Raw genomic sequence first — 20,785 nt, forward strand, 5'->3', positions numbered from 1 at the left:
ACTTAATAGTCCCTACAAGGCGTGTGGTAAATTTGGGAGATATCCACGTGTGTGCTCGGCATTTGAAGGCCTGAAGACCAGAATCGGTGATTTTGCCAACAATGTGTTCAGGGAGGCATTTCCATACCATATCCGGACAGCATATTGAAGGAAGCTTCTACCCAGGGAGCATGTTCTGGCAACTGGTGGGCTAGGGGCGTGACTTGACAGGGTTGTGCAGAATCGCGTGGCACGGCGTCTTTCATATGGGGGTGGAAGCGTGGCCTGGAGGTCTGTGGGGCAGTGTGGTTGGTGAGAATTTTGTACAAAACTGTGACAGCAGCAACTTGTTTAAGTCTGTATTCATCCACACGTGTATTCACTTTATCGGGATGTGCCTTACGTATTTTTTTTTACATCCGTACTTAACCAAATGATGAAAATGTCAACGTTTTGACAAGTAAAACACAAAACTGGCATGAGCCAAAATGTCAAGTGAATTTTTTTGCATCGCTTAAATTCTTGGAACGTTTTGCTTCCGTTGATGATGAGAGTTTGTTGGTGTTTAATGGTGGTGATGCTCTGAATGTGTGTGTGTGCTATATCTAAAGTAGGGTGTGTTAATCTTGCTCAAAGTGCATTACCAAGCTGCAACAACTTTTAAGATATGCAAAGGCTTTTTATACAAATTTTTCATTTTATCTATTGGATATTTCCCATCTGCTAACGAGGTGTAGTGCCCAATATGTTGTGCTATGCCTTTCGCACTCCCTTTGTATTATCTGTGGAGAATTATCGAATAAAATTCCAGTTTTATGGCCAAAAATACGAGTTGTGCAGCTGCTTGGTATGCATGCTCAGCGTTATATTTGAAAGTGTTACTCTACGGTGTTACAAGTATGCAAATTATATTTCCCTGGCATCGTACATAAAAGTCATTGCAAACATAAAACCTTCCTGAACATATAACTGTAGCACCGTACAGTCTCGACACTTTCGCAACAACTGCGTTGAACGCTGCATGCGCCGTGCTTGTATTTTCAATTGCCAGCTTCACACCACCTTGAGACTTTTGATTTAAAGTGTTTCGTGACTGCAGGGATTCATATTCTTGGTTCTTTCGGTGAAGTCACGTAGAAGGGAAACAATAAAATAATACGAATATAAAACAATGCAATTCTCACGACGTTTCGACTGCAACACAAGCACTCAAATTTTCTTTGTTGTGGTTTTCACACCTGATGATGATTGCTTGTGTTGCAGTCGAAACATCGTGAGCGTTTTATTGTTTTATATTTTTATTTTTTTGGTTCTTTCGGTAAAGTCACGTAGAATGGAAAGATGAATCCCTGCAGTCACGAAAGCTTTAAATCGCAATTTATATTTTTTATATTTTATTGTTTCCCTTCTACGTGACTTCAAAAGAACCAAGAATACCACCTTGAGACGTTGGTGTTTTGACGTTGAAATGTGACGACCATGAAAAAAATTGCACGTACAATTTTTTTTAAAAAAAATTTGCGCCACTAACCGCATTCTCGGCTTCCTCACCGCCCACCCAGACGTCCCTGGAACAGTCCAGAGAAGGTCACCTGTCAAAGGTGGACGAGCTTCTCTCGTGGGTGTCGGGCATTGGCGAGAATCTCCAGAGCAGACGAGCGCAGTCCAGTGGCCTCAGCCCCGGCTCTGAGCTGCTGGACCAGAGCTGCAATGAGCAGCAGGTGAGGAGGATGCGATAAAATGTTTCGTGATTGCGCGACATTTGTTTGATGCGCGCGCAAAACTCTTGCGTACGTACGTACGTACTTATGTGCATGTGCGTATCCCTTCACGTGAATTCATCGCACTGACGGATGAGGGCCGCCCCCACGCCGTGCAGGTCGTGCGAGTTGTTCGGCCATACTTCGCCCTGTTGGTCAGCTGCTGGTTGTTGAAGGCGGGGAGCACATACGTTGGGGTGTAATACAGTACAATATGCATTATGCTGCACTGCCATTTGCCGACAACATGTCCCCTCGGCAGCCAAGAACGCCATAACAAGCAGGTGTCATTTGTGACCACCTTTCCATATTGTGCGAAATAAGTTCTACATACAGTAAACCCTTGTTAATTCGACACATATCAAGGCTCTGGCCTTGCCGGATTATCCAATATTCCGAATTGCAATGCATAGATATGTAAGTTGACAAGAACAGTAAAGCATTGCTTTGGCGGTGGTGTAGAAGCATCAGTTGTAAATGGCTTTAAGCACCTTCAACATTAGCGAACACGTCCACAAGTTTTAAATGTGTAAAATATGCTGTAATTATGCAGAATCCTGGTGATTCGGTTCGTCTTGAGTAGGGGGCACAATTTGATTGAAGAATCACGCTTTTGTTCTCACATCGTTTTGCACTGTGGCACCTTTAGTGGTTGCAGGGGCCCACGTGAACTAAATCTGCACAAGACGATCCGATGCATCATGAGCTTTAGAACGATTTTAATTGATACCTTGATCCCCCCCCTCCCCACCATTGGCCTGAAATAAGTAACATATTTCGACAGTGGCCCTTCTCAAGAATGGCCTTAACCACAATGTTATCTCACTGTGTTCGGGCTACAAAGCTAGTGCTTTATCCGCCCTTATATAGAGAGATAAGGGTGGAGCGGTGATACAGTGGTTAGCAAACTGCACCACGAACCCTGTCGTCTGAGTTCGATTCCCGGTCACGACTAGAGTGGCGATGGTAGTCATGAGCCAGTCCTGGCCTCCCTTCACCGACCCACAATGAACAACGTGAGGAAGTATGGTCAAACAACTCCCCCCCCCCCCCCCCCCCCATGACCGAAAGATGTAGGTAGACCTTCATCCAGCAATGGTATATAATAAATGCACATACAGAATAAAAATGTCAAATATTTAATAATTTTCACGATATTTGCCAAAATGGTAGTAATTATCAGGCCCTTTTTTACGCACTTAGAACACATGGCACTTCCCAGTAATCTTTAAAAAAAACACTGTATTCTCAGTATTTTGAACAAACTCTACATGCGTCTCTACGTAAATGCTGTATAATCTATAATCATTACAATTGCATTTCGATTAATCTTTGTCCTTGCTAATGAACTCTCACATTTTGCTCCATTCTTTCAGAGTTTGGTTGACCAGCTGTCCTCCCAGAAGGATGCCGTTGCTGAGGCCATTCGACAGACGGAGTTGTTTTTGGCTCAACATGGCAGCAAGTGAGTGTCCACGTGTTGCATGGTGATTATACAGTAGAACCCCTGTTAACGACCACCCCTGTTAACGGCGGGCTGTTGTAGGTACAGTACATGTTAATTATTGCTTTGATTATTCTTGGTTCTTTCGGTAAAGTCACGTAGAAGGGAAACAATAAAATAATAAAAATACATTTTATTTTTTCCCTTCTACGTGAATTTACCGAAAGAACCAAGAATATGAATCCCTGCAGTCACGAAAGCTTTAAATCAAAATGTATTGCATTGATTAACAATGTTTATTTTAATGGTATGTATTCATAATGTTGTTAGTTCTTTATTTGAAGCTTTCGTGACTGCAAGACTCCATACTCTTTGGTTATTTCGGTAAAGTCTAACTACGTGACTTTACCGAAAGAACCAAAGAGTATGAATGTTGTTAGTATCTTTATGTATTAATACCCATTGTTTAAATATTACAAAGTAAGTGTTATTGGCGAAAAATGGTAACTTGCGATGCTATCGGTACAAATTAAGCCTTTAACATGTATCACTTAATGACCAAATCACTTAACGACCGGTTTCATGGAACCAATTACCGTCGTTAAGAGGGGTTCTACTGGACTTTAATAATCCATGCCTCTTTGCTCAAGAGAGGTCAGAATACATTGCACTTCACGCATGCATAACTTATTTTCTATGAAGGCAATCGAACTTTGGTGGCCCAGGTGCACAGTGCAGTGCACAATACCACTCTGCGTTCCAGGTTTGGGTTCAGTTTGGTGGGGCATTATCTGAGCTCAAACGATTTTTGGTGTTTTTCCGATTCATATATACATATCACTAATTGCACAATTAACTTGCCGTTGGGGAACAACAACTAAAAACTGCTTTTTACTGTGCTCTGCATGAAGGCTATCAGAAGAACAGAAGGCCGAAATTCAGGCCAAGCTTAACAACCTCAAGCAAACCTACCAGCAGCTGTGCGAGCAGTCGGCAGAGGAGTTGCAACAGCTTCACAAGGAAGCGCAGCGCAAGGTAGCGTGTTGCTCGGTCTCGGCGATACTGGGTTGGCACGAGACAGCATGGTCGTGTTGCGTTTCAGACATTAATGCGATGATGTATTTTTTTAACGCTGCATTTTCATTAAACGGAATGTCGAATGGTCATTGTTTTTTGGTTGCGCCTTAACGTGTGTTTTTTGTTGATGCGTGCATGCTCAGCTCGTTCATTTTTGTGTGTTTTTTAATGTGTTACATTGCTATCCTTTATAGACGTGCATGGTAGTGGGGTTATTGCACCATAGGTTTTAATCCTGTTATATGCGTGTGTTTTTTTGTGAATTTATTTTGAATTGCATACCAGTATGGGTCCTTACATTTTAAGCGGAATTCAAATTGCAACAATACAGGCGAAAAAAGTAAATCCGTGTCGTGAATCACCTGCTACTACCACCGCTGCACCATTGGGATATTTGTATTCAAGTACCGCCACCTTGCACTGGAAGCAGAAAATAACACACAGCAGGGCACTGGTGTTTTACTTACCTTCACGAGTACATCGTATGGCTTGCCATAAACATGCACAGCATGGTTCTGAACTTTAACAAAGTTACGTCTCGTGTGTTTGCAAAGAACAACAAAGCGTCTGTGTGTGTCTCCACATCGAGTCTCGAGGTTCAAGTTAACATTTTTTTTACTTGCCGTTAACTAACTGATGCTTCTGTGTCACAAAGCCATTGTGTTGTGAGTTCTAAAGAAGCATGCTGGACCAGCTTCCTTATCCCCTTTCACCTGTCATGCTGTTGGCATTGACCCTTGACAAAAATGCTTGCACTGCTTGTGTGACATCCTTTTGTTTTGGTAAGTACATACGTTGTCAATTTTACATTATTTTTTACTTGCTTTACAGCTGCCTTTCGGCTTTTCGCATTCATTTATATCAATTGCATATTTTTTGGCAGTTTGAATGACTATTTTTGCTGCTTAATCACGTATTTATGTTGCTATTGTTCCTTTTTGCTAAAGCAATCCGTTGTGTATGCGTAGTTTCCACATTGATGCTGTGTAATCTCTTGCTTTGCAGGGTAACTTGGCAATTGCCGGAATAATTTACCTAGGCACGTCAGAAGTCTTCTCAATATATCATGCGGTCAAGAAAGGGCTCCTTGATCACGAAACTGGCCTGGCACTGTTAGAAACGCAAGTTATTTTGAGTGGTTTGGTCGATCCATGTGCAAATCAGGTGATCTCACTGAAAGAGGCCTTGCACAGGGGGCTCATTGATGACCACATTCACGGTTGTTTAGAAATTATTCAGCTCCATCGACAAGCGGTCAGTGGCATTCCATTTGACCATTCACATCATCTGCCCGTTGTAACAGCTGTGGACACAGGACAGATCCCAGAAGGCATTGGGATGAAGATTCTGGAAGCACAGCTTGCAACAGGAGGATTAATTCACAAGGCTTTCACTGATGACCTGTCGCTGGAGAAGGCATCCCAGCTGAACTTAATAACACCACAGTACCTCTCCAAGCTCCTGGAGAGGAACAAGACCTGCCAGAGCCTGCTCGATCCCAATTCACTCGAGAAAGTGTCCCTCTCTGAGCTGTTGCAGCGATGTATTTACCATGAGGAAACTGGCCAAAAGCTTTTGCCTGTCGGGCAGACGACAGCAGGAATGATTTGCCTAAAGTCTGGTAGAAAAGTCAGTGTACTCAGGGCAGTTCACGAAGGGCTTATCGACAGGCACGTGATGATTCGTCTTTTGGAATGCCAGCTTTTCGCAGGGGGCATTGTTGATCCTAGGACAGGGCGCAGGATGACTGCAGAAGAAGCCGTGAACCATAACCTTATCGACCACGAGACAATGTCCTCGCTGCTAGTCCAGCAAGTCATGTCTGGCGGGATTGTGGATCCTTCCTGTGGTCAGAGACTCTCCGTGGATGAAGCTGTGGCTCAAAAAATAATCTCTCCAACAAGTGCCCTGGTTGTTTTGGAATCTCTGCAGGCATTCAGAGGTCTCATTTGGGTGGAGTCTGGGGAGCTGATGCCAGTCTCAACTGCACTACATCAGGATGCTATTAGTACGGACACAGCACTGAAGGTTTTGGAAAACCGCCATTATGTGGCTGGGCTTTATGTACCCGAGGCTGGTGGAGTGTTGTCGATAAAGGAGTCTGCCAAAAGATCTGTCCTGGACATTGCGATTAGTGATAGTCTGAAGGGGATCCTTGTGCCAGATGAAAATCCATTCCTCAAGCAGCAGCCCTGTCAAATTCAGAAAGATGCTTCTGTAGGAGATGCAGAGGAACATGGCAGTGAAGTGGATAAAGAACATCTGCTTAAATACGTCCTGGATCACAGTTACATGGACACTAAAACAGGGCACAGGCTAATAGTGATGGATGCTGGCGTTACATGCCTGACCAGAGGGGTAATCGAAGGAAGCCACGTAGAGATGGACATTAACGAACAAATGTTTTCCGAGGAGGACCTAGCTCGTGAAGAGAACAGGGTGACTAAATTACTGCCATGTGAGAAAGAAAGTAATAATGGGGAAATGCCACGGATATCAAGTGATGCGCTAGATTCTACATTAAGCACTGATGTTGATAGCCAGCAGCGTGGATCTGCAGATGAGATGGGTGACATGAAGGTGATTGAAATGTGTGCTTCCCTTACAAAAGCACTTTCAGATGTTGGCAACATAGACCTATGCATGAAGGAAATAGTGGAGAGCACTGCACTGGCTGAAAAAGAAGCATCTGCACTGAGTAAAGATTCAGGCTACAGGTCTGTGGACACAACCGAAGACAACACAGTTCTTGAGAATGTTCTGTCACTGTCTGATGAGGCCATCTTCAATGAAGAAAAACATCTGGAGGAAATGCCATTGGAAGGAGCTGAAGGTAATCGCAAATGCTCCGAGACAGATGAAAACTTGACTCCTATGCAAAACATTAAAAGTGCCTTTGATCAAAACAGGGCAGATCACGATTGTGGTGTAGTGAGTGAAGTGGATGTAGCAGGTGGTAAAGTGTATGTTCCAAAGATGCACGTTGATGCCGAGAAGGATGAGACGCAGCGTATCGATTTGCAAAATGTAGGTTGTAGCTCAAACGCAGAGGACTTCGAACGGAAGTTAAATGAGCATTCCGATGAAGATAAGCGAGAGGGGAATGTCCCGAGAGAAGATTGCTTGGTTGAAAAAGAACCATTTCATGACGTAGGGCAACTTGCTGAAACTGCTGTAGTGGTTTCTGAAGATGGAGCACGGCAGTCAAAAGATGTGCGGGTTTCCAATATTGATGAAGCGAAAGCGTTGCAAAAACCCGTGGGCCTACATATTAAACAAGAAAAGATGCCTTTTGAACCTCCTGAGTTAACCAAATCAAAAAATATAAATAGTGAGTTACTAAAACATACTGATGATGATGAGGAGGAGTATAGCGCTCGTGCTATAAAGGAAACTACCTCGGAGGAAATTGGAAATGTGGCGGACCTTGACGATATTTTTCAAAGTGTTGTTGAATGCTCGGACACTGATGAAATGAGCCAGGATGGAGAGAGCCTCCATATGATCAGTCGTCCTTTACGGGAGCCAGAGATTGCCTCAAATGTTTTTGATGATCAAACCGAACCAAATGACAATATCAGCTCCAATTTAGCTCCAGACAAATGGCACGGAGAGACAACACCCAACATTTTACAGGCCCACACCGAACAAACAGAGGCAAATAATGGCCAGAGTGCAATGAATATAGCCACGAGTGGTGAATTGAACAACGTGGTGAATCAAGAGCTGGTCAAAGATGTATCTGGATTACAGAAAACGAAAACGGCCATTGCTTCAGAAGCAGAATTATTGTTATCCGCTGACCAAATTGTTAACGATGATACAAGATTGTCTTCTGGTAGCGTGAGCTCAGAAAGTTGCCAAGATGACAAACACGCCGTTTCCATATGCTCCGAAGCAAAGCCTGCTCCTGCATTGCCTGCTGTAGAGATGGTCAAGAAGGTTGGTGAGGAGGTGGTGCTGCGTGAAATTGAAGGTGAAGACGAGAAAAGAGACACCGATGTAAAGGTGACTGAGACAGATGTTGTTACTGGAAAATTCCAAAAAGACAATGTTGTAGGTCCGCACAAAGACGACAATACACTACTTAACTCTTTAGGAAAATATAATCTTAAAGATGAGACCTTAACTGTGGAAGCAGTTGATGGTAGTCCTATCAAAGGCTCCATGACGCATGTTGAAAAGGTTGAAAGTGAGGATGTGAGCAATGAGTTTGGAACGTGTGTTCCTTTCGAGAAAGACATTGCAGGTGTGCCGAGTGAACGGCCTGATGAAGTTGTGGTTGAAGGAGCTTCAGGAGTGGTGGATGAATGTGAGAAGAGAGAGCAAATAAAAGCAAAGGAAACCACTGAGAACTATTTGGAGGACACGCCCATCCACGTGGTTGACATTGAAGAGTTGGAACAGGATCAAGAGCAACGCAGGCACGGGACGAGTGAACATAAAGAAGGCGTTTCTCTAACTTGTGAAGTTGAGGAGCAACAAGGAGGTGATGAATGCTCAGATGGGCAACATCTCACAGGAGAAGAGGTTTCCTTCCGTGAAGTTGTGAAACATGAGCGACAAGGTGTGAAAAGCACCAATGAAGAATGTCAAAATCGGAACGATATTCATTCTCCTGAAATGGGTCAAGATCAAGTCAGTGTAAAACCTGGCGATTTTAAAGTGGTGTCTGAAACGGTTTCCAATGCTGAGGTAAAGCAAGGGCAAATGGGGCTACAGCAGACGCATGAGGATTCTCAGAGTGTGAAAGATGTCTCTTCTGATTCAAGCGAACAAGAGAGAGACACAGTAAAACAGGAAGAAGATTCTCAGAGTGTGAAAGATGTCCCTTCTGATTTAAGCGAACAAGAGAGAGACACAGTAAAACAGGAAGATGATTCTCAGAGTGTGAAAGATGTCTCTTCTGATTCAAGTGAACAAGAGAGAGACACAGTAAAACAGGAAGAAGATTCTCAGAGTGTGAAAGATGTCTCTTCTGATTCAAGCGAACAAGAGAGAGACACAGTAAAACAGGAAGATGATTCTCAGAGTGTGAAAGATGTCTCTTCTGATTCAAGCGAACAAGAGAGAGACACAGTAAAACAGGAAGATGATTCTCAGAGTGTAAAAGATGTCTCTTCTGATTCAAGCGAACAAGAGAGAGACACAGTAAAACCGGAAGATGATTCTCAGAGTGTAAAAGATGTCTCTTCCGATTCAAGCGAACAAGAGAGAGACACAGTAAAACAGGAAGATGATTCTCAGAGTGTGAAAGATGTCTCTTCTGATTCAAGCGAACAAAAGAGAGACACAGTAAAACAGGAAGATGATTCTCAGAGTGTGAAAGATGTCTCTTCCGATTCAAGCGAACAAGAGAGAGACACAGTAAAACAGGAAGATGATTCTCAGAGTGTGAAAGATGTCCCTTCCGATTCAAGCGAACAAGAGAGAGACACAGTAAAACAGGAAGATGATTCTCAGAGTGTGAAAGATGTCTCTTCTGATTCAAACGAACAAGAGAGAGACACAGTAAAACAGGAAGATGATTCTCAGAGTGTGAAAGAGGTCTCTTCCGATTCAAGCGAACAAGAGAGAGACACAGTAAAACAGGAAGATGATTCTCAGAGTGTGAAAGATGTCTCTTCTGATTCAAGCGAACAAGAGAGAGACACAGTAAAACAGGAAGATGATTCTCAGAGTGTGAAAGATGTCTCTTCTGATTCAAGCGAACAAGAGAGAGACACAGTAAAACAGGAAGATGATTCTCAGAGTGTAAAAGATGTCTCTTCTGATTCAAGCGAACAAGAGAGAGACACAGTAAAACCGGAAGATGATTCTCAGAGTGTGAAAGATGTCTCTTCTGATTCAAGCGGACAAGAGAGAGACACAGTAAAACAGGAAGATGATTCTCAGAGTGTGAAAGACGTCTCTTCTGATTCAAGCGAACAAGAGAGAGACACAGTAAAACAGGAAGATGATTCTCAGAGTGTGAAAGATGTCCCTTCTGATGTAAGCCAACAAGAGAGAGACACGAAGATACATGAAGATGATTCTCAGAGTGTAAAAGATGTCTCTTCTGATTCAAGCGAACAAGAGAGAGACACAGTAAAACAGGAAGATGATTCTCAGAGTGTGAAAGATGTCCCTTCTGATATAAGCCAACAAGAGAGAGACGCGGAGATACATGAAGATGATTCTCGGAGTGTAAAAGATGTCCCTTCTGATGCAAGCCAGCAAGAGAGAGACACGGAGATACATGAAGATGATTCTCAGAGTGGAAAAGATGTCCCTTCTGATGCAAGCCAGCAAGAGAGAGACACAGTGAAACAGGAATATGATTCTGAGAGTGTAAAAGATGTCCCTTCTGATGCAAGCCAGCAAGAGAGAGACACGGTAAAAAATGATGATGATGATTCTCGGAGTGTAAAAGATGTCCCTTCTGATGTAAGCCAGCAAGAGAGAGGCACAGTAAAACATGATGATTCTGAGAGTGTAAAAGATGTCCCTTCTGATGCAAGCCAGCAAGAGAGAGACATGGAGATACATGAAAATGATGCTCAGAGTTTAAAAGATGTCCCTTCTGATGGAAGCCAGCAAGAGAGAGACACAGTGAAACAGGAAGATAATTCTGAGAGTGTAAAAGATGCCCCTTCTGATGCAAGCCAGCAAGAGAGAGACACGGTAAAACATGATGATGATGATTCTCGGAGTGTAAAAGATGTCCCTTCTGATGTAAGCCAGCAAGAGAGAGACACAGTAAAACATGATGATTCTGAGAGTGTAAAAGATGTCCCTTCTGATGCAAGCCAGCAAGAGAGAGACACGGAGATACATGAAGATGATTCTCAGAGTGGAAAAGATGTCCCTTCTGATGCAAGCCAACAAGATAGAGACACAGAGATACATGAAGATAATTCTCAGAGTGGAAAAGATGTCCCTTGTGATGCAAGCCAGCAAGAGAGACACACAGAGATACATGAAGATGATTCTCAGAGTGTGAAAGATGCCCCTTCTGATGCAAGCCAGCAAGAGAGAGACACGGTAAAACATGAAGATTCTGACAGTGTAAAAGATGTCCCTTCTGATGTAAGCCAAAAAGAGACAAACACAGTAAAACATGATGATTCTGAAAGTGTAAAAGATGTCTCTTCTGATGTAAGCCAGCAAGAGAGAGAAACGGAGATACATGAAGATGATTCTGAGGGTGTAAAAGATCTCCCATCTGACGCAAGCCAGCAAGAGAGAGACACGGTAAAACATGATGATTCTGAGAGTGTGAAAGATGTCCCTTCTGATGCAAGCCAGCAAGAGAGAGACACGGTAAAACATGATGATTCTGAGAGTGTAAAAGATGTCCCTTCTGATGTAAGCCAGCAAGAGAGAGAAACTGTGAAACAGGAAGATTCTGAGAGTGTGAAAGATGTCTCTTCTGATGCAAGCCAGCAAGAGAGAGACACAGAGATACATGAAGATGATTCTGAGAGTGTAAAAGATGTCTCTTCTGTTGTAAGCCAGCAAGAGAAAGACACAGTGAAACAGGAAGTTGATTCTCATAGTGTAAAAGATGTCCCATCTGATGCAAGCCAGCAAGAGAGAGACACGGAGATACATGAAGATGATTCTGAGAGTGTAAAAGATGTCCCATCTGATGCAAGCCAGCAAGAGAGAGACACGGAGATACATGAAGATGATTCTGAGAGTGTAAAAGATGTCCCTTCTGATGCAAGCCAGCAAGAGAGAGACACGGAGATACATGAAGATGATTCTGAGGGTGTAAAAGATGTCCCTTCTGATGCAAGCCAGCAAGAGAGAGCAGTAAAAAATGATGATTCTGAGAGTGTAAAAGATGTCCCTTCTGATGCAAGCCAGCAAGAGAGAGACACGGAGATACATGAAGATGATTCTGAGAGTGTAAAAGATGTCCCTTCTGATGCAAGCCAGCAAGAGAGAAACACAGTAAAACATGATGATTCTGAAAGTGTGAAAGATGTCCCATCTGATGCAAGCCAGCAAGAGAGAGACACGGAGATACATGAAGATGATTCTGAGAGTGTAAAAGATGCCCCTTCTGATGCAAGCCAGCAAGAGAGAGACACGGAGATACATGAAGATGATTCTGAGAGTGTAAAAGATGTCCCATCTGATGCAAGCCAGCAAGAGAGAGACACGGAGATACATGAAGATGATTCTGAGAGTGTAAAAGATGTCCCTTCTGATGCAAGCCAGCAAGAGAGAGACACGGAGATACATGAAGATGATTATGAGAGTGTAAAAGATGTCCCTTCTGATGCAAGCCAGCAAGAGAGAGCAGTAAAAAATGATGATTCTGAGAGTGTAAAAGATGTCCCTTCTGATGCAAGCCAGCAAGAGAGAGACACGGAGATACATGAAGATGATTCTGAGAGTGTAAAAGATGTCCCTTCTGATGCAAGCCAGCAAGAGAGAAACACAGTAAAACATGATGATTCTGAAAGTGTGAAAGATGTCCCATCTGATGCAAGCCAGCAAGAGAGAGACACGGAGATACATGAAGATGATTCTGAGAGTGTAAAAGATGCCCCTTCTGATGCAAGCCAGCAAGAGAGACACACGGTAAAACATGATGATTCTGAGAGTGTAAAAGATGTCCCATCTGATGCAAGCCAGCAAGAGAGAAACACAGTAAAACATGATGATTCTGAGAGTGTAAAAGATGTCCCATCTTACGCAAGCCAGCAAGAGAGACACACACTAAAACATGATGATTCTGAAAGTGTAAAAGATGTCCCATCTGACGCAAGCCAGCAAGAGAGACACACGGTAAAACATGATGATTCTGAGAGTGTAAAAGATGTCCCATCTGACGCAAGCCAGCAAGAGAGACACACGGTAAAACATGATGATTCTGAGAGTGTGAAAGATGTCCCTTCTGATGCAAGCCAGCAAGAGAGAGACACAGTAAAACATGATGATTCTGAGATTGTAAAAGATGTGTCTTCTGATGCAAGCCAGCAAGAGCAAGGGATGGTGAAACGTGAAGATCACGATCCTCACAGTGAGAAAGATATATTTTTTTCAAGTGCAAATCAACAAGAGCAAGATACATTAGAAAAAGAATATGACCATTCTCATTGGGGGGAAGATCCAACTTCTAGTGCAGGTCAACAAAAGCAAGAGACAATAAAATCTAATGCTGAAAAACATGACCCTTCTATTGTAATTGAGCTAGATGCCTCTTATAATGCAAACCAACAAAAGCGAGACACGCTGCACCATGAAGATGACGATTCTAAAAGTGTGAACGATACACCTTCTCCTTGTGCAAATCAACAAGAGCCAGACCCAGTGAAAAATGAAGATGATCGTCCTCATAGCAAGGACGATACGCCTTCTGCTGAAAGGATTGAGCAAGTACAAGGCCAATTGAGAGTGGAGCCCAAAGATGCGAGTGTGTCATCTGGAAAAGTATTTGCTGCAACAGAAACTTCAAAGTTCGAGCCAACTCCCTTGCCATTGAATGACAGTTTACTTGATACCGGTGATATGAAAGAAAAACCATTAGATCAGCGCCTATTTCAAGAGGTGCCAGTGCAGGCAGCTTGTCAAATTGAAAAGACGCTTACGCCTCTTGAAGGTGACCTTTCAAAGAATGCCACCGCTAAAGATTTACAGCAGGAGGGCGGAAGCAACAACGTGGACATCGTCATTGGCAATGAGGTAATATGTGAATAAATTATTAATGCACTTTCCTTCATGGTATCACATTAATTGCAAATATGCATTGTATTTCTGGAAATAATAAACAATGTACGTGTATTTATCATTTATTTTCTTATTCCCGCTGTTTTTTTTGTCTTTTTTTTTTCTCCAAAAGGCTTTACCTGAGCCCCACTCGGCAAGGGATGGTCGTTGTGAACGAGAAGATGTGACACACGATGAAGGCTCCGTCATTGACCTGGAGGTCCGGGTTTTAGTGCCAGGAAGATGTATCCCCAGTTTGCGGCTATCGTTCTCGCATCGTGCCTGCCCCTGTGCATGTCACATCCTGTGCCTGGGCTAGGGAATGTGAACAGTTTAATTTATTTCACGCGGTGAAAGTTGCAATGTGTGTATATGCGTGTGTGTTGTGAGTCTTTGTTGCTAACATTGCTTTGATTTTCAATCGTGTGCAAATGCAGCAGGTGCCCCTTCCGTCATGCCGTGTATTGTATTGATTTTGAGGCCTTGGGTTTTGTTAATGTTTCAGATTTTTTTCTTTTTCGACTGCATGGAGAGATTATTTTTGTTTTGTCAGTTGAATGGTTGTTCATATGCTTTGCATTTTTTTTATTGATCTTATTCTGTTTGGCAACTGCGTCAAAAAAGTTTTATATGGTCAAAATATTCGTGGTATTCTGGCCTATTTGTTTTACTGACTTTTGCAGTTTTCCTCTAATGGACAACAGATGGTCTGCTGTGCATGTTTAAAGGCTCATCCGCAAGGGTCATTTCAGAACCATGGACATATAAGTCTAGAAACCAGTGGTTATTCACGTGCATGTTTAACACAAGACTTTGCTTTTGGAGGCTCTGGGTTGGGTGAACGTGTGCACATTTATACATGCATACTTTTTTAATACAACCGGCGTTAACATGCGTTTTGAGTACCTGTTTTCAGAGGTGGTCAACATTTGTTTTTTCTCTCTCCAAACTAGCCTTCACACATTGTTACAGGCTTCATCATCAGCCACTTGCCTACTCACTGATGGATGAAGGCTCCTCCGCATTGTCCACCATCTCCCGTGGTCCCACGGGGGCCATCAAATCCATCTCACGCCTGCGCGCACGAGCTGATATCATTGCCGATTTCATCGCTTTACACTTCTTGTGGGGTGACATTGCTTCAAAAAACTATTTGTTACGTTCAAAGAAAAACATTCTGCGTGGTGCAAGACCTGTCAGTGTGCTTCAAATTCGATCAGTGGTCATTGGTTTAATTTCTATGGTGCAAAACCCCACTATCAGACGGTTAGACACTTTTAAATGTTACCATGTGAAAGATGTAGATGTATGGATGGTGCATGGCCGGGTTTTAAATGGGAACGCATGTGCCTTGCAGCAAGTCCTGGAGGTGCGGCAACGAGAGTGTTCACAGAAGCTGAGCGACCTGGAGTCCTGGCTGGATGAAGCATCCAGTGGTCTCTCCACCCAGGATAACCTCCATGAACTTAACGATCTGCAACAACAACAGCTGCAGCACCAGGCAAGTCGCAGGCTTGCTAGACATTGGTAAACGTATAACAGTGGAAGCTGCATGTGTAAGCACACTCCTTGGGAGCAAGGTCAGCTGTGGTTATGTCCGACATATGCTTGTGTCAGAAGTTGCCCATCGGCGTGCCCTTACCGGAATAAATTAAGCAAACGGATTTGCATTTCTGGGGTGCTTAAAAGCCTTAGGTAACTCAAAGAAAGCATCTTACGTCACATCTCATCTCGACCCATTCATTGTCCTTTGGCAGTCTAGCCAAGCGGACCCCCAGTGGCTGCTGTCTCTACGCAGCACAAAGTTTACACGCACGTATCCCTGTTTGTGTGCGTTGCTTATATAATAACAGTGCTTATTAACAGTTTCTACTGTAATATACAAAATAAGTAATGGGCTGGGTTGGAAATGATATGTGAGCACGGATTAAACAAACTCATCACAATAATCATTGCCACTTCATTATGATAGAAATGTTACGTAATAGGCTAACATTTCAGGCATTTAATCTTCTTCAGAGCAGGGAGAGGCATACAGACTTAATAGTTGGAGATAATGCTTTACACTGGGGCCCTCAAAAAACCTGGAAGTTTTAAGAACGTTAACAAATGAGAAACTGCTTTCTATAAGTGTACACTGAGTGAATTTATTTGTGGACATTCAGAAGTAAAAATAAATCAAAGATATACACACATAAACGGATTAAATAAACATTACCACTGCACGAGGTTTCATGTGCAGTGTAGCTTTTCGGTTGTTGTTTTGTTCTTCGGCATAATGTCCGACATTTCATTCCCGTTGCTGGGATCTCCTTGAGAAACCAGACTAGCTCCTTCGAAACACGCAGTACAATTCAAAAACATATCCGGAGCTCCACACATAAAGTTACTAAAATGCGAATGTGTCGAACTGCCGCATGGGAAAATGCACGTTATTGAAGCAGTATGCATTGTCCGTCCGGCATGGTCAATTGTTGACTGTCGTGTCCTGTTCAGTGTTTTTGGCGGTGAATCTTCGGTCGCGTGCTTTGACCCGACGTGCCTCTTTCACCGCACTCGCAGATGCTGCAGAGGGACCTGGCGACCCGCGCCGGCGAGATGGAGGAGATGGTGCGCAGCACGCAGCGCTTCCTCGACGAGAACCGCGAGCGGCTCGACCCCGAGTTCGTGGCCGCCGTGGAGAAGAAGCTCGCCGACGCCAAGAGCAAGCTCGGCGAGCTGCAGGCCGAGGCCCAGGCCAAGCAGAGGCAGCTCGATGCCTCCGTGAGCACCGCCATCAAGCAGAAGACTGAGAAGGTGAGGTGCTGCCAACTTCGTCTGCCAATCCGCGGTCGGTTTCGACCATCGTCCCTTTACAGTGACCTACCATGCCCCCCCCAAGCCTACAGTAAAAATTCCGCCTCTTGCGTTTCGTAAGCACTCATCCCCCTATCCCCCCCCATCCCCCCCCCCCCGTCCGCTCGGTGAGTTCTCAACAAGTAAAATAAACTTTTTGATTTAAAGCTGTCGTGACTGCAGGGATTCATATTCTTGGTTCTTTCGGTAAAGTCACGTCGAAGGGAAACGATAACATAATAAAAATATAAAACAATTAAATTCTCACGACGTTGCGACTGCAACACAAGCAATCATCATCAGGTGTGAAAACCACACCTGATGATGATTGTGTTGCAGTCGAAACGTCGCGAGAATTGTATTGTTTTATATTTTTATTATTTTATTGTTTCCCTTCTACGTGACTTTACCGAAAGAACCAAGAATAAGTAAAATCAATGTCGCGTACCCGCTGACAAGGCCTCTACAAGCAGAGGTGGGGAACCTACGGGCTCACGAGCCGGACAGGGCCCGTAACTTCGCTTCAGCGACCCACTGCTTCACTTCGACAATGCCTGCAAACGACATTTATCCGTCACTGCAAGAACCTTAGCTGCACTAATCGGGCACTGGAGGGGAATATTTTTCACCCGGCAACACCGCGTTCCTAATTTTAGTGCCATGCTCGGTCGATTATGTTGCTGCAAGGGCCTCTTGCCCTGACAGAAGTGACCAAGGTGTGTGTCAGTGTGTAGACCCCCCACCACCACCATAGGTATTTCAAAGTCCTCGTCAGTGCTCAGTAAAAGTGATATTCGCCACCCGTAGCCTCCAGTGTTTATCCACATGTGACCACTGTCACCGGATGTCATCGACTCAAATATGAATTATCAGATCCAACGTAAGACTGGTACCAATATATGTGGTTGGTTTGATGAACCTTAATAAGGCTGTCATGCACTTGACTGCACAATTTTATAAAATGTGGAGAAACGATTTCAACATGTGTACCTGACATGATGCTGCTCTAATACTGATGCAACATTCCTCATTATTAGCTGATTGAATCATGGGGTTACATGTAAAGTCCATTTTAAGCTGAACGGTTTGTCATCTCCTCGTGTTTTTTCCGTGCAACAGCTGGCCGCCGCAGAACAGCTGGAAGAAAACAAGGACAAGATCGATCAGCTGCTTGGGTGGCTCTCATCTCTGGAGGAACCCCAGGACGAGGCGGACAGCCGCAGTGCCATTTCGGAGCACGATGCGATGAAGGTGAGATAGACCAGGCTCTTCACCATATCTCCCTTACTTTGTATTTTCTAATGCAGCCAGCTGCAATGTTCGGTCGACAAAATAACACCTCCCATTAGCACGTCTGGCTACGTACGGTGCGAAAGAAGTTCAACGTACGTACATACAAGAGTTCTCTTCTGGGTTCGTCGGCCTGCTGTGACATGCCCGGTTTGAATACTTTACTCGTACGGTCGGCGGAACACAGCAACAGGCCGGAGTGGTTTTACCCCCAGCCGTGCGCCGTGTGCCCGCGAGCAGGCCTACCACCAGCAGGTGCTGGCGCAGCAGCAGGGCTTCCTCATTGCGGCGCAGCAGTCCCAGGCTTTCCTGGACAAGCACGGCGCCTCCCTGCCTCCCGACGAGCGCGAGAAGCTGGAGCGCAACCTGGCCAGCCTGCGCGACCGCTTCGAGGCCACGCTGGCGCTCGCCGACGGCAAGTGGCGTCTGGTGCAGGAGGTGCAGGACGACGCCGGCAAGTTCGGCGCCGAATGCGACGAGTTCGAGGGCTGGCTCGACCAGGCCGAGGGCGACATGGGGGAGCTGGGACGATCGGCCGCCGACCCCGAGTCGCTGCGGAGCGTGCGGCGGAGGCACGGCAGCTTCTCGGACGACGTGGTGTCACACAAGGGTGACCTGCGCTACCTCAGCCGCTCGGGCCAGAAGGTTCTGGGCGCGATCAAGGCGTACGAGGAGCTGTGCGCCAAGGTCACTGACGGGCCCTCGGGACCCAGCTTCAACACGGACGCCATCGCCGTCACCGTCAAGGACAGGCTTCAGCAGGTCGACGGCCGGTTCGGAGCTCTGCGCGCACAGGTATGGATATGTGAGGGTTTGTGTGTGTGTGTGTGGTTTTTTTAAAATAATACCTTGAATGATGATCATTGTGCCCTGGTGTAATGGGTATCACGCTGGACTTTTAATTTCAGAGGTCGCCGGTTCAATTCGATCTCCCGGTGCAGCAGTTGAACACGATGGGGTCCGCCTCAGTCCGTGCAGCAGTATAAGTGAATGCACCACAGTTAGTCGTTCGGCAGGGAGGTCGCCATTGCTGGCGGAGGGGACACGGCGTGCACTCGTGGCTATGATAAGCATTGTGGTGGTGGGGTGGGGGGTAGTGCTGCTGCTGCTGCCGTGGGGTAATGGTTGGCGTGATAGGAATTGCAATACGGATTTGATCTTCTGGCGCAGCAGCTGAAACAATGGGGAAAGTTTCCTAAATCCTCCGCCTCTGTCCACCAAGCTGCATTTAGTGTACCGGCAGGTCACATGCAGTTGGGTAAAGCGTGGGCCCTCCCCCACCTCTTCCAAGATGTCTGGCTAGCGGTGAAGAGGTGACCAAATACCCTCTGTAGAGGCTCACTAGAGGCTCTCTCTGTTGCTCACCCTTCCTCCAGCAATGGCATTGCATGTTCTTGCAGGGTCGCACCTTTACCTTATTTGTGATCACGTGTTTCATTTGTCTGGGACTGTTTTTCAGACATTTTCTGAAATGGAATGCTTGGCCAATTCCATTAATGTGTGCTCGGGTAAATTAAACTAAATTGAGTTAACATAACTTATTAATTAAATAAATATACACACATTTTTTCTTCAAAATGAATAAATCCCAAACGCTTCACATGTGTGCTCGGTATTTATGTATTTATTCCTTAGTGCGATGACCTTGGAAGCCAGCTGGTGGACAGACAGGAAAAGTACAAGCACTACCAGGAGGCATCATCAGAGCTGGTGCCCTGGCTGCAGCAGGCTGAGCTCGCGGCCGACAAGCTGAAGTCCGACCCCGTGGCCGCCACTGCCGATGGCCTGCAGAGGCAGCTGGAGGAAGCAAAGGTAAAGCAGTGTGCCACCATAATGTAGCTCAACACACCACTGCATAGAGGTAGACCGTGAGCCCAGGTGATTTAGTCGGTACTGCCTGGGGTGGCGAATGCAACCAGTATCCACCATGGGCGGTGCACATCATGGACAGTGGCCACCATTGACAGTTACCTTAGTTTATATGGTCCCACACGGGTGGCGAGATGATAACTACTTTTTTTGGTGTACAGGAGGTCGTGGGTTCGGTCTCGATATAACAGTGAAATGGTCGATCGTACCGATTAGCCATTTTTGGGCCCAAGGCTCCTGAAGACCTCGGTCAGGATTCAAGAACAGGCATTAACTCTTTAACGGTAACACTCACTTGGCATGACAGCACTGTTTTTTATAAAATCTTAACACTAATACTATATTTATGTTTCATGTATTTTGGACAGTTAAAGCTTAGTATAACGTTTTTTATATATATGTAGTGTTATATTCACGTGAATTGTGAGATTACCAGTTGGGTAGGGGCTTACATTTTCACCAAAATTTTGCCGTGAAACCAAATTACATTGCAAATTGATATCTCAACGGTGGGCGTGTGCATTTTTTCTGAAACTGAGATGAAAAAAAATATATATATACTTTTTAACTTCAGAAACTGAAGGAAGATGTGACGGCTCACAAGACCGCCATGCAGAGATTCACTCGCGCAACGGAGGCGCTTCTTGCGACGACTGGCGAGCCGCTCACAAACCAACAGGAAATTCAAAACACACTGGGTGAGTTCCATGTGTGCAATATTAATTGTGTGTTGAGAATTTCACCTGCGTATACAAGTAATAACAATAACATCATAACAATACCATCATACAATACAATACCATACATACATCATACAATACAATACCAT

The 20,785-nt window shown here is 44.7% G+C and overlaps 1 protein-coding gene across 30 annotated transcripts in view; it reads left to right on the forward strand.

Moving 5' to 3' along the window:
• LOC116941622 (dystonin-like) overlaps positions 1-20,785 on the forward strand; it is a 263,899-nt gene that overhangs the window by 179,503 nt on the left and 63,611 nt on the right. For 29 of the 30 annotated variants that reach the window (XM_076066562.1, XM_076066563.1, XM_076066566.1 and 26 more), the window contains 11 exons: positions 1,542-1,700; positions 3,116-3,204; positions 4,095-4,218; positions 5,266-13,938; positions 14,096-14,182; positions 15,320-15,463; positions 16,525-16,758; positions 17,917-18,048; positions 18,328-18,882; positions 19,723-19,899; positions 20,531-20,654. In XM_076066562.1, the coding sequence (XP_075922677.1) occupies positions 1,542-1,700; positions 3,116-3,204; positions 4,095-4,218; positions 5,266-13,938; positions 14,096-14,182; positions 15,320-15,463; positions 16,525-16,758; positions 17,917-18,048; positions 18,328-18,882; positions 19,723-19,899; positions 20,531-20,654 (10,498 nt within the window). The remainder of the gene's footprint in view (positions 1-1,541; positions 1,701-3,115; positions 3,205-4,094; positions 4,219-5,265; positions 13,939-14,095; positions 14,183-15,319; positions 15,464-16,524; positions 16,759-17,916; positions 18,049-18,327; positions 18,883-19,722; positions 19,900-20,530; positions 20,655-20,785) is intronic. The other variant, XM_076066576.1, reaches the window with a different exon arrangement.

Source organism: Petromyzon marinus, chromosome 12, assembly GCF_048934315.1.
Source record: "Petromyzon marinus isolate PM22_M1 ecotype Great Lakes invasive population chromosome 12, UKy_Petmar_22M1.pri1.0, whole genome shotgun sequence".
In the NCBI taxonomy this organism is placed as follows: domain Eukaryota; kingdom Metazoa; phylum Chordata; class Hyperoartia; order Petromyzontiformes; family Petromyzontidae; genus Petromyzon; species Petromyzon marinus.